This window comes from Podarcis cretensis, assembly GCF_951804945.1.
Source record: "Podarcis cretensis genome assembly, chromosome: 4".
NCBI lineage: Eukaryota > Metazoa > Chordata > Lepidosauria > Squamata > Lacertidae > Podarcis > Podarcis cretensis.
Window position 1 is genome coordinate 2169620 of NC_137173.1, and position 16650 is coordinate 2186269.

Here is a 16650-nt window from a genome sequence, read left to right on the forward strand (position 1 = left end):
AATTGAAATCCAATCACAAGGAGAGAAATTTTTGATAGTAGGCATTTATGCACCAAACGAAGGAAAATCGGAATTCTTTAAGAAGTTACACTAGACTTTGATGGATTATATGGATTATAATATGGTTCTGTTGGGGGACATGAATGGAGTGGTGTCTACAAATATGGACAAGGCACAGAGACAGGTAGTTATTAAGGACGGTAGACTACCAAAAACTTTTTTTTGATATGACTGACAATATGGATTTAGTTGACATCTGGAGAATGAAGAACCTCTTGGGAAGAGAGGGAACTTTCTTCACTGAGGCCAAAATGACATGGACAAGAATTGACCAAATTTGGGTAACTAGAGGGCTGGCTCCGAAGACTAGAAAGGTGGAAATTTGCCTTAAAACTTTCTCCGACCACAATGCTGTGAAGATGGAATTGAAACTAACACCAATTGGCTCCTTCAGATGGAGGATGAATGACACTTTGTTTAGGAATGAGGAAGTGACTAAGAAGGCCCAAAAAACTTTGAGAGACTATTTTGAGATAAATATGAATACCACTGTTGAAAAAAGAGTAATTTGGGACGCAAGCAAAGCGGTTATGAGAGGATTTTTGATACAACAGAATGCAATTAAGAAGAGAGCTCAAAATGAGAAAAAAGACAAGATTTTGGAGAAAATAAAGGAAGGAGAAAAGAAACTGAGAGTGAAACCAAAGTCGCAGGAGATTCTGAAAGAGATAAAGTTACATCAAGTACAATATATGAAAATGATGAATCAGGAAATAGAATGGAAAATTAAAGTGGTATGATATTTGAAAGAGAGATTTTTATTTTTTCCTTTTAAATTTTGGTTTTTGTCTTTTTGTTTGTGTGTTTTTGTTGTGTAATTTTCTTTTTGTAAAAATTTAATAAATATTATTTTTAAAAAAATAGAATGGAAAATTAAACAGATGAGACAAAAGATGTTTGATTCGGCAAATAAATGCGGAAAACTGCTGGCTTGGCAAATGAAAAAAAGACAAAAACTTAATACTATTACAAACTTGGAAGTGGAAGGAAAGAATATACAGAACCCAGTGGAGATCAGAAAGTGCTTCCAGAGGTATTTTAAACAACTATATACACAGGAGACACAGAAAGAATTGGACATTGATCGATTTTTGAAAATAAATGGATTACAAAAAATTTCTCAAGAAAATAATCTAATGTTGAATTACAAAATAACGGAGCAGGAGGTAGAAGGGGCCATCCAGAACATGCAACTGGGCAAATCTCCAGGACCGGATGGTTTGGCTTCAAGATATTATAGATCCTTGAAAGAATGGTTAGTACAACCCTTAAAGGAAGTCTGTAATGAAATATTGGAAGGGAAAAAGGCACCAGAGTCATGGAAGGAAGCTTATATTACACTTATACTGAAAACAGAGTCTGAGAAGACACAGCTTAAGAACTACCGCCCCATATCTTTGCTTAATGTGGATTATAAAATTTTTGCAGATATATTGGCTAAAAGACTAAAAAAGGTACTAGTAGAAGAAATTCATAAAGATCAAGTGGGCTGTCTCCCGGGGAGACACTTGTCTGACAATACGAGGAATATAATTAACATTTTAGAAAAACTACAAGTGAACATTAACACCAAAGCAGTTTTGATATTTGTGGACGCGGAGAAAGCCTTTGACAATATTTCCTGGAGTTTCATGAAGAAGAATCTACAAGGGATGGGGGTTGGTCAAGGTTTTGGGAACGGTATAGGTGCAATTTACTCAGAACAAAAGGCTAAATTAATTGTGAATAATGTAGTGACGGAAGAATTTAAGATAGAGAAAGGAACACGACAAGGCTGCCCAATCTCTCCATTGCTTTTTATATCAGTCCTGGAGGTTCTCTTAAACATGATTAGAAGGGACCAATTGGTTAAAGGTATACAAGTCGGAGCTAAACAGTACACATTGAAAACATTTGCCGATGATTTGGTATTGACACTACAGGAGCCAGAATCTAGTACTAAAGAGTATTGGAATTGATTCAAGAATTTGGTCAGGTAGCGGGTTTTAAGTTGAACAAGATGAAAACTAAGGTTTTAGAGAAAAATCTAACAGTGACTGAGAGAGAGAGGTTTTAGAAGGAGACAGGATTAACATTGGTTAAGAAAGTGAAATACCTAGGGGTTAATATGACTGCTAAGAATGTGAATTTATTCAAGGATAACTATGAAAAATGTTGGATGGAAGTGAAAAAGGATTTAGAAATATGGTCAAATTTGAAGTTATAATTGTTAGGCCCATTAAAATATTTGAGGGGGTCACCCCTCAGTTGGTACACATTGACATTCCAATGACGCACATGCATCATGTCATTGATTGTGCAAGGCAGGCCTTACATGCCCCCCCCCCAATATTTTATTCCAGTTGGTACCACTGGGTCGAATGGTATACAAAATAAATAAATACATAAACCGCCTTTCTTTGCACATGTTCCAGCTTGTCAATATCATTACTTATTATCATTTTTAAAATTTATGTGCCCTTCATCTGAAGATTTCACAATATAAACATATAGGATGAAAGCATGGCTTTCCCAAAAACAAGTAAAGCCAGGGAAATCTCTCCTCCTCTTTCTTTGGATGGAGTTACAAACTTTGTTGGTCAGGGGACAGCTGTTGAAATAGTGCATCATGATTTCAGTAAGGCTTTTGACAAAGTCCCCCGTGATCTTTGTGTGAGGAAGCTGTTAACATGAGGCTGAACTTGGTAACTGTTAGGTGGATTCCACTGACCGAACCCAAAGAGGACTCCTTCATGGTTCCTCATCATCCTGGGGAAAAGTGACAAGAGGGGGGCTGCAGGGTTCTGTCCTGGGCCCGATGTTGTTCAACGTCTTTATAAATGACTTGGATGAAGGAACTGAGGGGATGCTCATCACATTTTCATACGACACCAAACGGGGAGCAGAGGCCAATGTGGCAGAAGGCAGAATCAGATTAAGGGCAGGAATAGTACCACTTTCTTCTGCCTTGGTCAGACCCCACCCAGAATACTGTGTTCAATTCTGGGCATCACAATTTCAGTACCTTAAATTTTGTTGGCCTGGGGAAATCAAGGTTGGGCTACGCATGCCATATTCCTTTTATAACAGGTGGCAAATGTTTATTGAATACATATATTGTCAAGACTGTTGCACCCATCACTCATGAGAAAATATTGCATGATCTTTTAAAATAATCAAATGAAACTTTAACACATCAAGATGAAAGTCTGCAATTTCATCAGGACGTTATTTGTTGTTTACTGTTGTAACTATTGCTTTCTCAAAATTTATCTCTATACCATGAAAATAAATAAAAACAATGTTTTTTAAAAAGACAGTGGGGAAATCATGTGTACTATTCCATTAATCTGCTTGCATGTGTTGAGTGTTATTTGGAGTTATTTCACATTATGTGTTTCTGTGTGTTTAGCACACATGATTGCAGGTGAGACTGAATAAAAGACTTCCTAGGAAATTCCCTTTGACTACTTCTGTATTGTTTCAAATGTTAACTTCACTTCCAGATAAGAACAAATAATATTCATTGCTGACAAATCATACCATCGTCAGCTCATTAATCTCAACCCCAACAAACCCAGCACTTAACATGAGCAGCTGCTTTCTTCCCATTTCTTAGGTGGAAATAACTGATAAGAAGGGAGATAGACCCTTTCCCTCAAACTTTGGGGATCTGGGGGGGAGTATTCATTTCACCCCTTAGTCCTGCTCCTGAAAGTTTGGCAGATGTGGAGTATTTGCTCACACACTGACACGACTTAAAAATCAACCTTTTTTAAAATAAATGTAAAAATGGTACAGTGGTACCTCGGTTTAAGTACTTAATTCGTTCCAGAGGTCTGTTCTTAACCTGAAACTGTTCTTAACCTGAAGCACCACTTTAGCTAATGGGGCCTCCCGCTGCTGCCACCCTGCCAAAGCACAATTTCTGTTCTCAAACTGAAGCAACGTTTTTATCCCGAGGTACTATTTCGAAGAATTGATGCTTTCAAATTATGGTGCTGGAGGAGACTCTTGAGAGTCCCATGGACTGCAAGAAGATCAAACCTCTCCATTCTGAAGGAAATCAGCCCTGAGTGCTCACTGCCAGTCGGGCATGTGTCCCTGCCAGAGTCCTACATGCAAGTAGGATGATCCTTAGATGGTTATGGGCCCAGGAATCGGGGCCACAGACTTTGTTCCAGTACAAAGGCTAAGGCAAACCTTTCTGGAAGATGGAACTGGTTCACCACATTTACACCAAGAAGGGTCCGATCCACCAGTTGGGTGAAGACTCCTTGGAGGTGCAAAGTGTTGTGGAGTCTGGCACACTTCCCTGTGTTCCATTCAGCTTTCTGTACTTGTAGCGGAGTGTGCACAGCGCTAGCCGCTTGGTGTGTAAGCTTGCAGAAGATAAGAGTCCACACGCTGTTCTTCAAAACTAACAGCTTTATTTACAGCAGAACAGTAAAAAGAAACAAACCATCCGAGACAGCAGGCATCTTGCTTCCTTGTTCGGCAGCAAAAGCGAAAGTCAGACAGAACAAAGAAGCAGCTTCTCCAGAAGTTGGAGACAGCTCCTCCCCAGAACAGGCAGGACGATGGGTTCTGAGCTGTTAAGCCTGTAAGCTCTGATTCCCCATCACACTCCCTCTCGTCCTGCACTGCTGGGGGCTCACAAGTTTCACCACTTACCCCAAACACAGACCTTTACTCCCCATGACGCTGAAAGCTCAAGGTTTCATGAACCCATCTGCCAGGTTCTTCTGGCTTGAACAGTACTGAAATCTCACCAAGCCTAACTGGATACTCTGACACACATTCTGGAAACAGATGTCTAGGTGTTTGGTTCTGGCCTTAAACTGCCCAGACTCTGCCAGCTTCAGACAGGGTTGATTGTCCTCCCACACCGCGACGGGCAAACAACAATCTCTGCAGATTTCTTGAACCAAACAAATATACAATTCCAATTCCCTGCAAAGCTCAGACAGCGCACTGAATTCAGCTTCAGTAAAGGAAAGCGCAATGAGACTTTGCTTCCAGGTGTGATGGCCTGGGATTTGGATTCAGATGCTGAACCTGAGGAATCCCAGCCTGCACAGGATTCCCCGCCTCCAGGACCAGCTGAGCCAGGGCTGGGGCATGAGCCTGAAGGGTCCCCACCTGTGCTGGATCCTCAGGTGCAGGCACCAGCTGAGTCTGCTCTGGCTCCTGAGGTGATGGAGAACCCATTGCCTGCAGGTGCTCCACTCTCAGCCCCGTCAGAGGAAGCTGGGGTTGCCTCTGGGTCCGGTAACCCTCCAGCCTCTCCTGAGCTGCAGAGGCTCAGGGCAGAGAGGCAGAGGGAACTAAGTTCCTGCAGGAGGAGTGCTCGCCTCCAAGCCAGGAGAGGCGAGTCATCTGAGGATCAGGGCCACCCTATGCCTCCGGACATATAAAAGCCAGCTAGGCCCGGTCCCTGCCTGAACCCTGCCCTGCACCCAGCTTCAACTTTTATGGACTCCCTTCATATTGCTTCATCGACCACGGGCTGGACTTGGACCTTGCCTCTTTATTAACCCCCGGGACCAGCACACCAGGACTTCCACACAACCAAAGAGTCCTCAAACTTTACCACCATTCCAGATACGGACTTCCTGTTAGCCAGATTTGCCCAATCACTATCTGTTCAGGACGTCAACTTGGCGACACCCTTAGCTGACAGCTTGAGACAGAAATCCTTGGTATCCTGCAGATACGCAGCACCCTCTTGATACCATTCCAGGCACTCACACTGGGGTTTGTAGCTTCCCTACTGAGCAGATTGGTAGCAAAAGCAATGTCCGGTCTGCTCCACTGGGACAGATACAACAGCCTACCCAGAGCTGACTGAAAGATCTCAGCATTTTTTAACTCAGCGCATTCTACTTGCTATCTTTCACATAACTTGTCTCCATGGGTGTCCTGACCCATGCATTAAGACATCCTGAACTTCTCAAGCAGTGATGCTGACTTGAATAAAATATTGGTGGGGGGCCAGGTAAGGCCCTCCTTGCACAATCAATCACATGATGCATGCACACCATTTGAATGGCAATGCCTACAATTGCAGTGAAAGTAAAATTTTGAGCCCAGCAGCTCCCCTTGCCCTGGAGAACACTTCTAGCATTTCATCTCCCCTACCTGTGTCCATTTGGTATGGCCCTTTCCAGGTTTTTTTCTGGCCTTTTTGTCTTTGCCAGTAGAAGTCACAATTCTGTGGGTACTCTAGGTGGTGCAGAAAGCACCTAGAAGCTCCCTAGAGGTTGAAGTGCCAATAAACTTCAGTTTTGCGATCTATAAATTCCAATTAGCCAGCAGAGAGTGTCACAGAGCCAGTCTACCTTCCCTTTAAAGCAAACTTGGGTCTCCAGCTGTTTTTGGACTACAACTCCCATCATTCCTAGCTGGCAGGACCAATGGGGAGAGATGAGGGGAACTGTGGTCCGGGAGCTTCTGGGGACGCAAGTTTGGGAAACCCTGCTTCAAAGCAACTTTTGTGTTTGGCCTGTAAAGATGGGACCTGTCCATGTTTGTATTTTCTTGTATTTTGTTTTTCTCATGACCTTTGTACATTTATTTATTTTAAGAGGGAAAATCAAAAGAAAAATTGTATGGCAAGTTGTGGAAGAATAAAAGGTTGTGTTGGAAAAAAACAAAAAAAAACCTGGGGTGTGGCCTCCTCAAATATTTTATTGGGGGGTGGGCAAAGTCCCCTAGGCATTTAAGAGTTGTTGCCTATTCCCTACACCCACAGGCCTCAGGAATGTTACAACATAAAAACACAATATAATAACACAAAACACCACATATTAAAAGGGCATTAGATGTCAATCAGCCAAAGGCCTGCTTATAAAGGTGTGGATTTGTCTGGCTCCTAAAGCTGTATAATGTTTTTTCCGACCTTTGTATGGATTCTCTGATGGGAAGTGAGATCGGAGCTCCTCCAGAAGCACTTTCCACATTCCACACACTGATAGGGTTTCTCCCCTGTATGAATTCTTTGATGGGAAGTGAGATTGGAGCTCTTACTGAAGCTCTTTCCACATTGCACACACTGATAGGGTTTCTCCCCTGTATGAATTCTCTGATGGGAAGTGAGATCGGTGCTCCTACTGAAGCTCTTTCCACATTGCACACACTGATAGGGTTTCTCGCCTGTATGAATTCTTTGATGGGAAGTGAGACTGTGGCTGTGACTGAAGCTCTTTCCACATTCCACACACTGATAGGGTTTTTCCCCTGTATGAATTCTTTGATGGGAAGTGAGACTTTGGCTGTTACTGAAGTTCTTTCCACATTCCATGCACTGATAGGGTTTCTCCCCTGTATGAATTCTTTGATGGGAAGTGAGATCGGAGTTCCTCCTGTAGCTCTTTCCACATTCCACACACTGATAGGGTTTCTCCCCTGTATGAATTTTTTGATGGAAACTGAGATTGTGGCTGTGACTGAAGCTCTTTCCACATTCCACACAAAGATAGGGTTTCTCCCCTGTATGAATTCTTTGATGGGAAGTGAGATCAGAGCTCCGTCTGAAGCTCTTTCCACATTCCACACAAAGATAGGGTTTCTCCCCTGTATGAATTCTTTGATGGGACGTGAGATTGTGGCTGTTACTGAAACTCTTTCCACATTCCACACAAAGATAGGGTTTCTCCCCTGTATGAATTCTTTGATGGGAAGTGAGATCAGAGCTCCGTCTGAAGCTCTTTCCACATTCCACACAAAGATAGGGTTTCTCCCCTGAATGAATTCTTTGATGAGAAGTGAGTTTGGAGCTTTCAGTGAAGCTCTTTCCACATTCCACACACTGATAGGGTTTCTCCCCAGTATGAATTCTTTGATGGGAAATGAGATAGGAGCTCTTTCTGAAGCTCTTTCCACATTCCACACACTGATAGGGTTTCTCCCCTGTATGAATTCTTTGATGGGAAGTGAGATCGGAGCTCTGACTGAAGCTCTTTCCACATTCCACACACTGATAGGGTTTCTCCCCTGTATGAATTCTTTGATGGGAAGTGAGTTTGGAGCTATGAGTGAAGCTCTTTCCACATTCCGCACACTCATAGGGTTTCTTCCCAAATATATTTTCTTGATGGGAAGTGGAATGGGACCTCTGTCTGCAGCTTTCACCACACTCCAAATTTTTACGTGGCCTCTCCTCTCTGGGGATATTGTCGTGGTCACTGTCGTTCTTGATTTCCGATTCATCACAGTCTGCAATGGAGACAAAAGGGATTAGAGCCTCAGGAACAAATAGAGAAGAACTGAAGGGATTTGGGGAGGTGTTCATTACCTTTGTTGTTTGTCATTAACCAACATATTTATTAAGAGATTCTGCTGAGTTGTTGACTGATGCTTTGTTTGATATACAGTAGTGGTCAAAATAGTGGAAGACCTTTGGAGAAAAGTGTATTTCAGAGGTTTGATGGCTCATAACACCTTCTTTTGGACTAATGTCATAAAATTATATATCAACGGAAAGATAATTTAATCAAGAATGCAATTCAACAAAATTTGTTCATTTACCCATATTCTATCTAATGTTATAGCCAAATAACCAGAAAAAGGAAGCACAACTTGCTTAGGCTGACTTTTGTCAGTGTCTTGTGTGATTGCTATCTAGTTGGTTGGTTTTTGTGTTCTTGTAAAACATAATAAAATTATAGAAACGGCACAAAAGTTAACTTGTCAACCAAAAAGCGATGTAAAATTGTACTATTAAGTGAACAAGGCTACGGTTATGAAGAAACTGATGAAAGATTAGGAAAAAACATAACCAAAGCTGGCATTTCTATATTTTTGAAGAGGTATAAGGAGACTCAGTCACTCCAAAATCAGACCAGAAAAGGCAGGAAAAGGTGCACAAAGGCAAGTGACGATCGAAGAATGGAGAGACTGTCCCTACATGACAGAAGAAAATCATCTGGATGGATACAAGATGACATGGTACAATGTAATGTGAAGTTGAGTGCAAGGACTCGTCTAAATGTTAGAATTCTAAGGGAAAAGCCATTGTTATCTCTCAAGCAAAGGTTGAAAAGATTAAACCCATGGGTGAACCTATTTAAAGATAATTATGAAAAATGCTGGTCAGAAGTGAAAAGAGATTTAGAAATATGGTCAAATTTGAAGCTTTCCTTGTTGGGCCGAATTGCAGTTATAAAAATGAATGTATTGCCTAGAATGTTATTTCTGTTCCAAACATTGCAAATTGTGGACAAAATGGACTGTTTCAAGAAGTGGCAGAAAGATATTTCTAAATTTGTCTGGCAGGGCAAAAAGCCCAGAATAAAATTTAATATTTTAACTGATGTAAAGGAAAGGGGGGGCTTTGCTCTGCCGGACTTCAAACTCTATTACGAATCAGCAGCTTTTTGTTGGTTGAAAGACTGGCTGCTTCTTGAGAACACAGACATTTTGGACTTAGAAGGTTTTAATAATGCCATTGGGTGGCATGCATATTTATGGTATGACAAGGTTAAGGTTCATAAAATGTTTAAAAATCATATTGTCAGGAAAGCACTATTTAATGTTTGGATAAGATACAAAGATTTACTGGAAAATAAAACCCCAAGGTGGTTGTCACCGATGGAAGCTAAAGCTTTTAAAAGACTTAACATGGAGTCCAATTGGCCAAAATATTGTGAGATCCTGGAACAAGAGGGAGACAAATGGAAATTGCAGAGTTTTGAGAAATTAAAGAGTAAAGTACGAGATTGGCTTCATTATTATCAGATAATGGAGGTTTATAAAATGGACAAAAAAATCGGATTCCAGGTGGAAAAATCGAAATTAGAAACAGAATTGTTAGAACCTAAAACTAAGAATCTGTCTAAGATGTATAACTTGCTGTTGAAATGGAACACTCAGGATGAAACTGTGAAGTCTGTTATGATTAAATGGGCACAAGACGTTGGACACAACATTATGTTTGCTGACTGGGAACACTTACGGAACACCGGTTTGAAATTTACAGCATGTAATGCCTTAAGAGAGAATGTTATGAAAATGATTTATAGGTGGTACATAACTCCAGTCAAGCTTGCAAAAATTTATCATTTGCCTGATAATAAATGTTGGAAGTGTAAAGAGACTGAAGGCACATTCTTTCACCTTTGGTGGACTTGCCCAAGGATTAAGGCCTTCTGGGAAATGATATATAATGAATTGAAAAAAGTACTTAAGTACACTTTCTTGAAGAAACCAGAGGCCTTTCTTCTGGGCATGGTCGGCCAATTGGTGCCAAAGAAGGACAGAACCTTCTTTATGTATGCAACAACAGCAGCAAGAATACTGATTGCGAAATATTGGAAGACACAAGATTTACCCACTCTGGAAGAATGGCAGATGAAGATGATCGACTATATGGGATTGGCAGAAATGACTGGCAGAATCCGAGACCAGGGAAAAGAGTCGGCGGAAGAAGACTGGAGGAAATTTAAAGATTATTTGCAGAAATATTGCAAAATTAATGAATGTTAGAATGTTGTTGGACAGAAATTAAGTGGTTACCAGCTGTAAAGTAAAAGTGGAGTAATAAGCTAAAATAAGTTATAATAAGGATTTGCTGAGTTAAGATTCAAACTGGAATACAAAAGGGGGAGGTGAGAGGAGGTTCGAGAAACAAGGTAATAGAAATAAGTTTTGGAGACTATATTTGTTTTGTTTTTTCTTTTTTGATTGTGTATTTTTGTATTTCAGTTTTTTGTATTAAATTGGAAACTCTAATAAATATCTATTAAAAAAATAAATAAATAAAAGATTAAACCCATGTTAACTAGACAGCAGAACAGTGGAACAGTGTTATTTGGAGCAATGAGACCCAAATCTCCTTGCTTGGTAGTGATGGCATGAAATTTGCAAGAAGAATAAGAGAAGATTTACATCCTACTTGCATTACACAGACCGTGAAACACCCAGATAGTGTTTTGATCTGGGGTTGTATGGCAGCAAATGGTGTGGGCAAAATTTACATCATTAATGGGAATGTAAATGCCCTAAAATGCATAAATGAAATACTTGCGCCCAAACTGAAGCGTTCCTCAGGTGATCTTTTCCCAGATACTGAAGCGCGCGCGCGCGCACACACACACGCACACACACACATATATGTATTCTATTTTCTATTTCAACAGGATTTTGCTCCATGTCATGTTGCTGCTGTGTGCAAAAGGTGCTTTCAAGATAAATATATTTCACTGCTGGAATGGGCTGGGAATAGCCCAAACTTTAACCCAATCAGAAATCTATGGAGCTGACTAAAGAAACTTGTTAGTCAGAAGCAACCCAGCAATAAAGCCCAATTAACAGAGGCAATAATTTAATCTTGGTTTCACTTTATTAGAGCTGCAGAACTAAAAGCTTGGTTCACTTCATGGGAAGGCATTGTAAGGCCGTAATTAAAGCTAAAGGTTACCAATGGTTACCAAAGGTTTCACGTTTTTTCTTTATGACTGCTGTTCTAATAAATACTCCTTCATAAAATTCATTGCATTACATTCTTCATTAAATTATCTTTCCATTGCTATATAATTTTATGGTATTACTCCACACAAAAGGGGTGTTATGAGCCATCAAACCTCAGAAATACACTTTTCACAAAAGGTTTCCACAATTTTGGCCACTAGGAGAAGTTCACTTTAAAGTTAATGTTCTTTTTATATGGGATCAGATTATTATTTATGTTTCATGTTTATATATGTGTTGGAAGCGGCCCAGAGTGGCTTGGGCAAATGGGCAGGGTATAAATAAAAAAATATTACTACAGTTGTTGTTGTTGTTTAGTCGTTTAGTCGTGTCCGACTCTTCGTGACCCCATGGACCAGAGAACGCCAGGCACTCCTGTCCTCCACTGCCCCCCACAGCTTGGTCAGACTCATGCTGGTAACCTCGAAAACACTATCCAACCACAGTGTTACTACAGTGTTACATCAATTTAAGAGCAATCCTGTTCTGGAAAAGATTAAGTTTGTAAATCATCATCATCATCATCATCATCATCACTGCTACTACTACCTGAGATTCAATAAGTCTAGCTCTTCTCTGAGATGAAATTTGTTTGGCCCAACCATGGCATCCCCTCCATCTCCATTGTCAGTCATTTCTTTGATCAACCCAAGACTGACAGGAGCAAATACAAAAACAGAAAACCTGAAGCTACTTATGTGGTGTCTGGTACGTTTCCACAGCTCCAGAATTCCCGGACTTGTAGCAGAGCGGCACAGCGAGTGCTGCTTGTGTGTGGGAGCTTGCAGAACACAAGAGTCCAATACACTGCTCTTCCTCTAGACTAGTTACAGATAGGTAGCCGTGTTGGTCTGCCATAGTCAAAACAAAATAAAAAAATTCCTTCCAGTAGCACCTTAAAGACCAGCTAAGTTAGTTCTAGGTATGAGCTTTCGTGTGCATGAACACTTCTTCAGATACACTGAAACAGAAGTCACCAGACCCTTCTATATAGGGCCCTTCTATTGTTCTATTACAAAGGAATTTCAGAAATAGACTGGAAAGAGAAGCTGCTGAATTGCAACTTATTACCAAACTTAAAACCATGGAGAGACCTGGTCTGAACAAAGACATTGGATTCTTATCTCATTATACATGACAAAGCCATTTTTCACCTTCTCACCCCTTGCTTTTTCCTGTAAGACCTATTGCAGTCGTTAAGAGTCGTCAACAGGCTCATCACAGCTATCTGCCAATCACCCAATCCCACCACCCTTCTGAGTAATACCCCTCCCCACCTTCTCACTATATAGAAGGGTCTGGTGACTTCTGTTTCAGTGTATCTGAAGAAGTGTGCATGCACACGAAAGCTCATACCTAGAACTAACTTAGTTGGTCTTTAAGGTGCTACTGGAAGGAATTTTTTTTTCCTCTAGACTAGAAAGCTTTATTGTATGTACAGCAAGATAAACCATCGGAAGATGCAGACATTGCGTCTTCCTTGTCTCAGCAGAAAATGAAAGTAAGAAAGAACGAAGAAACAGCTTTCCCGGTTGTTATGAAAGCTCCTCCCCAGATGCAGGACATTCTGAGCTGTTAACCTTGTAAGCTCTAAACTTCACAACTTATCTTTCCTAACAATTATGAAGCTGACATTTAAGATGGCCTGGGCAGTTCTTGTCAGAGTTGCGTTCGATCGAGCGACTCCTCCAGTCGAGCCTTTGGATTCCCCTAGAAAGATAATTAGCGACCTGAGCCTCTGATAAGACTCCAGGCACGTTTCCCCCCATTACGCAGAGTATCCAGCACAGGGAAGGACGAGAAATATGAGCTACATGCTAAGAGTTTTATTGCTAAGCTATGCAGACAGAAAAAAAATACATCCTCTGTGAGAGCAGAGAGCAACTGAAAAACAAAAGAACAGGAAACCAGTAACATCACATCCGTCTCCTGTCTTCCGTGAGACTTCCAATAGCCTGGAATGTCTCTGGAATGTAAACAGAGTCTTGTGACTCCAAGAGCACTGCACAGTGGCAACACACAGAAACTAACAGTTCAGGCCAGCCCAATCATGGAAGAAAAAGGAATAATTTGAGGAAGATTGTTCAAAGAAAAAACTAAGTTACTGCATATTGTGGGGGTGTTATGTTCCCAGGTGTTATAAGGGCCACGGTTGAGCTCTGTGAAAATAGATGAGGTTGGTCGCATAGAGGTATTTTTTGAATTTCCAGGCAGATAGGACGATCCCACAGGGAGGCTTACCAAGAGAGGCCACGATCCCATGAGTCTCCTCCATGACGTCCTTATGCAGAGCTCTCTGGTCAGGATCCAGGAACGCCCACTCCTCGTCTGTGAAACGAACGGCCACATCTCCAAAGCAGACTGGACCCTAAAAGAAAAAGGGAAATGTCCTCCTCTGAGACAGCAGAAATATGATCTGCTACACAACGCTCTGTTGTTTCCTTCCTGTTAATTGCGGTGTTGTTTCAATAGGATTGCTTTGCTGCACATTTTATTTATGGATGCTTATTTTATTCTGCGTTTTAATTATGGGTATTCGTCTTTGTGCAAATAGTTGGTACTCCACCTTGTGTTTTCCAAGTCATTCTGCCTACTCAGATGGGCAGATGGAAGGATCTACTTTCTCCTCTCCTCGTGTGCTGTTCTGGGAAGGTTCCTTCCCAATGCCCTAGAGCCAAATTCAAGGGATTCATTGGGGCATGGAGAGAGGGAGGGGAGAAATGGGGGGCAGGCCCCATTTTGCAGCGGATGGGGCTGGTTAGGTGAATCCAGACCACTATTTGTTCTCATTTGTCCACTGCTTAGAAACCAATTTTTGCTTTCAGTGATCAGTCTAGAAATAAGCCTAATTTGGATGGTCATCTGTCTTTTATGATCTAGCAGAGTTTCCTGCATTGCAGGGGGTCTCCTGGCTCTGAGAGACAAGCAGGGAGGGTGGATTCTGGCGGATGGAGAGGGAGCCCCCGGTGGCTCCTCCTTCTCCTGACTCATCTCTGCCTCTCGACCTCCCTCCTCCCACTTGCCTCCTTCCTCTTCTGCCTCTGGTTCTGGACTGCATTCTGCCACAGAGTCTCCCAGCTCACTAAGCCCTGTTACCCCTTGTTGCGTTCACAAAGTAAAGGAAGGATATTTACTTGAGGCGTTCACAAAGTAAAGGAAGGATTGAACTCTGATTAATAAGAATACACAGAGACTTGAATCAGCAAGACTCACAGTATCATAGAATCATAGAGTTGGAAGAGACCACAAGGGCCATCGAGTCCAACCCCCTGCCAAGGAGGAAACACCATCAGAGCACTCCTGACATATGGTTGTCAAGCCTCTGCTTAAAGACCTCCAAAGAAGGAGACTCCACCACACTCCTTGGCAGCAAATTCCACTGTCGAACAGCTCTTACTGTCAGAAGGTTCTTCCTAATGTTTAAGTGGAATCTTCTTTCTTGTAGTTTGGATCCATTGCTCTGGGAAGGGTGCGTATAATCGTGTCTCTCTGTGCCTGTCCGTGTGCAGCCCCTGGCCCAGGCAGTTTTTATTCACAAAAGAACTTTTTAGAGAGTGTTCGTAAGAACCAATCAGATTTCTTCTGAGCATTTCCACAAACCCACGTGGGGAGAAAGTTAAACCACCATAATTAAGCACGGGGTAAACAAAGAACAGAACTACAAATAAGAGCATTTGGCAACCCCGGAGGTGATAAACAAGCAATACATATGATAATGATGGCCAGGAGGACAGCAATCATTATCACCTTCATGTGAGATCTGCTTCCTGGCCCTAAGATTAACATACTACATCAAAGAAACTTGCCCACTATCTTTATGGCCCAGGATGCCTGCCTGTCTAAGCAACTGGGCTGTGTACGTGACAAGAGAAATGGCCAGAGATGCAGAGGTGTAGATTGATCAAGAATCATATCAAAATAGTTTAAACCCAGTCAACGCAATACTTTCATTGCTGACACAGATGGCTTTATATTTGTTATAATTCCTCATAGCAATCTCACCTGATCCCTACAACCCCTTCAGCTTCTGACACCTCCTCTTCCCAGGCTTCTCCCTCTGACCGCTCATCCTTCCTCCACCTCCACTCCTTCGGCTCTGAGCCATCTTCCCTTCCTGGTTCCCCGGCTGCTTCCTCCCACCATTCCCCTGTGCCCAACCAGTCCATGACATTGCTCCATCCCTCGGCCTCTGTCCCCACAAGGCAGTTTTCCCTGACCTGATCTGGTTCCACAGCCGCTGCTTCCCTTCTGCCCCCATGAAAAGGCGGATCAGGAGGTCTTGCCGGCATCCTTCTGCCACCTGCAAGAGAGAAAAGGTTAGCAGGACGCCAGGAGTGCCTGCTTCTCTCACAGGTGAAACAGGGCATCTCTAACTACAGATGAGCCTTTGAGAAAGCCTTACCTGCTGAGAGCATTTGGATGTTTGTGCCCATTTCATATGTTTGTTTGTGCAGAAATACATCTCCCCTTTTCTGGACCCTTGTTCCCAACTGTCTCCCCCCAAAACAAGATGAAAAGAACCCGCAGATGAGTTGGGAAACCAACAGAACGAGACCAAATGGAGGTAAACCACCTTCCTCCTTACCCAGGGGCCTCTCTCTGGTGTCCAACGGAGGCCTCTCTGCCTCACAGGAATCCAGGTCCATTTCTGCAAAATGATCCTTTCCCTGAAAGAACAACAAGGATTCAAAACAGAGAATGAATGGTGAGAAATATTACAAAGAGAATGACAAAGACTTGAAGGGTGTTAGATCTCATTCCATGGATACCTTCCCAGAAAACAGATGGGCCATCAGCAGAGCATTATGGGATGTTCTCCGTCCTGTTTGGAGCCCCTTGGGAGTATCCAGAGGAAAGTCTCTCTCACCTGCTTTCTCTCCTCTGCCTGACTCAGGAGAAAACCTTCGGCCAGGGCCACCGCCTGGGAACTGGTCTCCGCTCCACAGTCCCTCACCCAGCTCTCCATCTCCGGGGGAAGGACAGCCAGGAACTGCTCCAAGATCACCAGGTCCAGCATCTCAGCTTTCGTGTGCCTTTCTGGCTTCAGCCACTGATGGCAAAGGTGGTAGAGTCGGCTGCAAACCTCTCGGGGTCCTTTGGCCTCCTGGCAGCAGAACTGCCTCAGCTGCTGGCTCTGCACCT

At 42.4% G+C, this 16650-nt stretch overlaps 3 protein-coding genes across 3 annotated transcripts in view; 1 reads left to right on the forward strand and 2 right to left on the reverse strand.

Annotated features, from left to right (window-relative positions):
* Positions 1 to 16650, reverse strand: part of LOC307214709 (uncharacterized protein) — a 159528-nt gene that overhangs the window by 141382 nt on the left and 1496 nt on the right. The window lies entirely within an intron of this gene.
* LOC307214663 (uncharacterized protein) overlaps positions 1 to 16650 on the forward strand; it is a 112160-nt gene that overhangs the window by 32926 nt on the left and 62584 nt on the right. The gene's annotated exons all lie outside the window — the stretch shown is intronic.
* On the reverse strand, positions 4450 to 9662 carry LOC307213929 (uncharacterized protein; the record flags this gene model as incomplete). Its single annotated transcript, XM_079972160.1, has 2 exons — positions 4450 to 8256; positions 9599 to 9662. The coding sequence occupies 2 exons, from the start codon at positions 9660 to 9662 to the stop codon at positions 6914 to 6916; spliced, it is 1407 nt and encodes a 468-aa protein (XP_079828286.1). The 3' UTR covers positions 4450 to 6913.